The sequence below is a fragment of the Cryptomeria japonica genome, chromosome 5, assembly GCF_030272615.1.
Source record: "Cryptomeria japonica chromosome 5, Sugi_1.0, whole genome shotgun sequence".
In the NCBI taxonomy this organism is placed as follows: domain Eukaryota; kingdom Viridiplantae; phylum Streptophyta; class Pinopsida; order Cupressales; family Cupressaceae; genus Cryptomeria; species Cryptomeria japonica.
Genome location: NC_081409.1, coordinates 652292789 through 652297183, shown reverse-complemented (window position 1 = coordinate 652297183; position 4395 = coordinate 652292789). Strand labels below are relative to the sequence as shown.

The window sequence follows — 4395 nt, the reverse complement described above, 5'->3', positions numbered from 1 at the left end:
TAAACTTATCTTTGAACGACTAATAGCATGGCTTGATTTCTATTGTGTTCATGTTAGGTAAAATCTAATTCAATGTTTGCCAAAGATATGTGATCGGGCTTTAACGATTGCTTGCAAAGTGGGAACGTTGACAGGCTGTCGTTGGCGGAGGCGGAGGTATCTCATACCCCAACACGCAGGCACTGAACGCGGTATATTAAGGTCAATACAAATACAAATACAAATACAAATGAAAAAGATTAGGTTGATCTTTAACAAAATTTACTAAAAAGATTGATTTAGAATTAAGCTTTGAAAGTAACATATTTTAGTCGAAATACAAATATTAATGAATTTACTAAAGATTTGATATACAATAACAAATACGAACAGTATCAATTATCCGTCCGTCCTTATAAATATATTCCATTTTAACAGTAACACCTTTACAAAGCAAGCGATGTTACAATAACACATTTTCTTATTTATTGTATAAGCAAACAAAAGAGAATACGTGGTGGTCTTAGAGATTAGAATGGGTTTGCACAACATCTGCAGTAGGTGTTGCAATTGGCAGCTAGTTCACAGCAAATACATGCTGAGTAGATCACTCTACTTACCCCAACTTTCATCTCATCTGCCATTACCACGTATAATATCATACCATTAATCTCTCATTCATTTATGTTGAGCCACCAAAATTAAAACTAAATTATTAACTTCATCTTTTAGGCTCTACAATAGTTCTTCTTCATATGCTCTCAAATTAGTCACATGAGTTTTCCTTGGACATTCAAATTGAACAAAACCCATCGACACCCACCTTTGCAGCTCTGGGTAGGAACTAAGCTACCCTGTAGCCCTTGTTTACTTTATGTTGATGAAAGTATGTAGAGAATTGGAACTAACCGCAATATAAACTATTAATTCTATTTAGAGAAGCATTTTCTACCGTATTTATAAAAGAATTTTGTGGAGGAAATTAAAAAAAGTGGACTAACCTTTTTATTATTAAATTTTTTATTAAATATATGATAAAGATATGTAGCAAAGTCTTTTATCATTATAAGCATAAATAGAAAAATATACATAATTATTATTTTATATAATGCTATGATATTGAGATAGTGATAATATTTTATGATGATAAAACAATTACATATAATATATAATGTTACTTGGTACATATAATCACATTATCAGTTGTGTCAATTTCACTATTTCATAAGCAAAAATTGCTTTATAAAAGCATGAAAAGTTTTAAGGTACAATTTATTAAGCAACACAATTTTCTTTAAAGACATCAAATACTATTACATTCTCTCACAAAAAAGTGTATATCATTAATAATAAAAGTTGCATTTTCAATCTTCTCTATGTTACTTGTTGAGAATTTATAAATAATTTAAAAAATATTTCAAAAAAATGTTAATTGAATCAAAGATAAAGATTAATTCTAAATTATATTTTCCAATAAAAATTATATTGATGATTCTAAAATAATTTTAACCATCAAAATATCCTATTTGATATATCTTAATTTTTTCTCTTATGAATAACACAATGCTAACCTTGTAGTCCTTGCAGAGAACTCTATACTCTATGACAAAACTTTTCCACAATCAATCAATAATTTTGTATCTTTAAAGTTACTAAAAAAGAAATCATGACGAAGAAATACAATTTATTTTTATTAACTTGAAGTTGCTTATTCAAAATCATTAGTTTCAGTAATAAAAATATTTATTTTAACAAATTCATATAATTTTAAACATCTTCTATTAACATTGATTTTCATTTACCAATTAATTAATTATAGATACATCACGCTTTTAATCTTTTGGATAACATTACAGTAAACCGAACCCTAACTGTGTTTCAAATAAACATAAATACCAATCTCTTATAAGCTTTAAACTTAAAAAAATATATTATCAAATAAACTATTAAAATACATTATTTGTCTTCCCTTATTTTTATTATATAAAATATTAAAAAGAAAAAAGATTTGCATTAAAAAATTTAATTGAGCGGCATTTGATTGACCCTAGAAAAGCAATACCACGGACAGCACAAATTGACAGCACTTTTTAAAAAATCTCATTTTATTTAGTATTCAAGGCACCATTCTTCCTCTCATTTTATTTATTATTCAAGGCACCATTCTTCCTACATTCAACTGCAATAATGCATATGTTAATTTTATGCGCTATCGCTGTTGCTCGGCATTTTCAGGCCCTGCAAAATGAAGCACAATTAACTCAGCATATATCAACAATTATAAAAGGGAGAACAAGAGAAGAAAAGTAAGCCAGTCAGTATGATCTTACTGTTGATAGTTGATTTTGATAATGCCAGCTACAGGATTGGCGATAGCAGCGAAAGCCTCTTGAGATAAGTCGAGAGTGCCACCACATCCGGGGCAATGATCAACAATCCTCACCACAACCGATCCACCTTTGCATGGCATCGGAACGCCATTTGCAGGGCCGGCGCAAGACACTCTGTACTGTCGTCCACAAGCACCTCCGTTGCCCCACAGTGGATCGCTTGCCGCCGCTATCATATTTCCCGGTAGAAATTTCGAGGTATCGTTTCCATAGCATGCCGATGCTGCAAGACCAATCATAAAAACCCTAAAATTATCAAAATCAACAATACCATTCTCTAACTTTGATTACAATGTTCAATCAATCACTATTACAGCAATACCCATCACATATGTTGATTACAATGTTCAATCAATCAATATTACAGAAATACCCATCACATATGTTGATTACAATGTTCAATCAATCAATATTACAGAAATACCCATCACATATGTTGATTACAATGTTCATTCAATCACTATTACAGAAAAATACCCATCACAAAATTTGATAACAATTTAAGATATACTTACGGACATAGTGATTGTAAAATGTAGCCGTTCCTTGATCACCCATACAATAATACCAGGCGCACATAAAACTCATCACAAACAGAACCCGCCAAATGCTGTAGGTAGCTCCGCCTTGCATTGTTTCTCAAATTCTGTGATTCTTCTGCTCAATCCTCTTATTCAGCTACAACAAGATTGGTGAAAATTTTCAATCCTAAGCAGTGCAGGTGAGTATATATAGAATAAAATTGTGAACGGGGAATATAGGTTAAGCTATTCTCTCTCGTGGGTATATTCAATAGAACATGCTGGCGTGTAAGTTCAATGAGTATATCTAAATGAGCTTGAATGGTAGGGGTATTGTTCTAGTTTAATATAGAAACATATTGCCTTATGATTTTTGGAAAGATGTCTCAATTTTTTTATTTTAAATATTTGTGTTTGATAATTTAATTATATTTTATTGTCATCAGCAATTTTAAGTTGATAATTTATCATTATTATTTGGTTGTCATTGAAGGTGTTATGCGTAATTATGATAATTTTTAAGGTGGATACAAGTTATTGGATTAGAAAGAGCTTGAAAATGAAGAGTTAAAATTGGAGGTAGATAGGATAAATAGTATATTTAATTTATATATAAATTTTGAAAAAGAGAAATAAGATTAGAAGTGGACTATTTTAGTAAAAAGTGAAAGTTTCTAATATTTCTCTTCATAATTTGAACATTGAGATTTGTATAGAGATTTTGATGCCCCTTTTAGTCTATGATTTATTCCCATCATTTTAAAAATCATTACTAGTTTCTAATTTTGAATATGTATGATTTTGTGGTTAAATGATTTTATATACAAGTATGTTACTCAAAGTACTCCAAATTGTAGTGAATGTTGTTGCATTTAGAAAGTGCTTTTGCATAAAAATTCCTTTCAATTATAATTTGCATTGTAATAAAATAGTGACTAGCCCCATGTCTCATTTAAGCAACTAGAGTGTTCCCATATAAAATTCTAATTAAGGGAAAAGGATAAATTGGAATCTTTCACTATTTTAGTGGAGCAATAGCTACTTAAAAAAATGAAAATAAGCTTTTAAGCAGTGATTGCTTATTGAAAAAAAAGACACATGGCTTCACCATATTTTTTTGCTCTCCTATTTACTTGCCTAAAATTTTGCTTATTATCAATAATTTCATTTACAAAATAATTTGGGGACATGCCCTAAATTCTATAATAAAAAAGAATAATTTGTTAGAGATTAAACCTATATAATGATAAAATTTGGTTACTCTACACTTATCTTTTGACTTAGATTGTGATATGTAAAATATTTGTTATATAAATAGTTTACTTTTTAATTATAATGTACAATATTTACTATATAAATAGTTTTTTTTTTTAATAATGTGGTTAATTTGTTCTTTCTTTATTATTTCCCAATTTTGATATTTTAAAATATTAAATTTGCATAATAAAATATTTATTTTTATTCTATATTTTAATTTTATTTTGTTTACATTAATTCTTTTATTT

The 4395-nt window shown here is 28.7% G+C and overlaps 1 protein-coding gene across 1 annotated transcript; it reads right to left on the bottom strand.

Moving 5' to 3' along the window:
* Window positions 1-2305: 2305 nt before the first annotated feature.
* Window positions 2306-3002, bottom strand: LOC131078432 (putative EG45-like domain containing protein 1). The gene is made up of 2 exons (XM_058016134.2): window positions 2885-3002; window positions 2306-2592 (listed from the first exon to the last, which is right to left on the bottom strand). Exons 1-2 carry the CDS (start codon window positions 3000-3002, stop codon window positions 2306-2308), a joined length of 405 nt encoding a protein of 134 aa, XP_057872117.2.
* Window positions 3003-4395: the final 1393 nt, after the last annotated feature.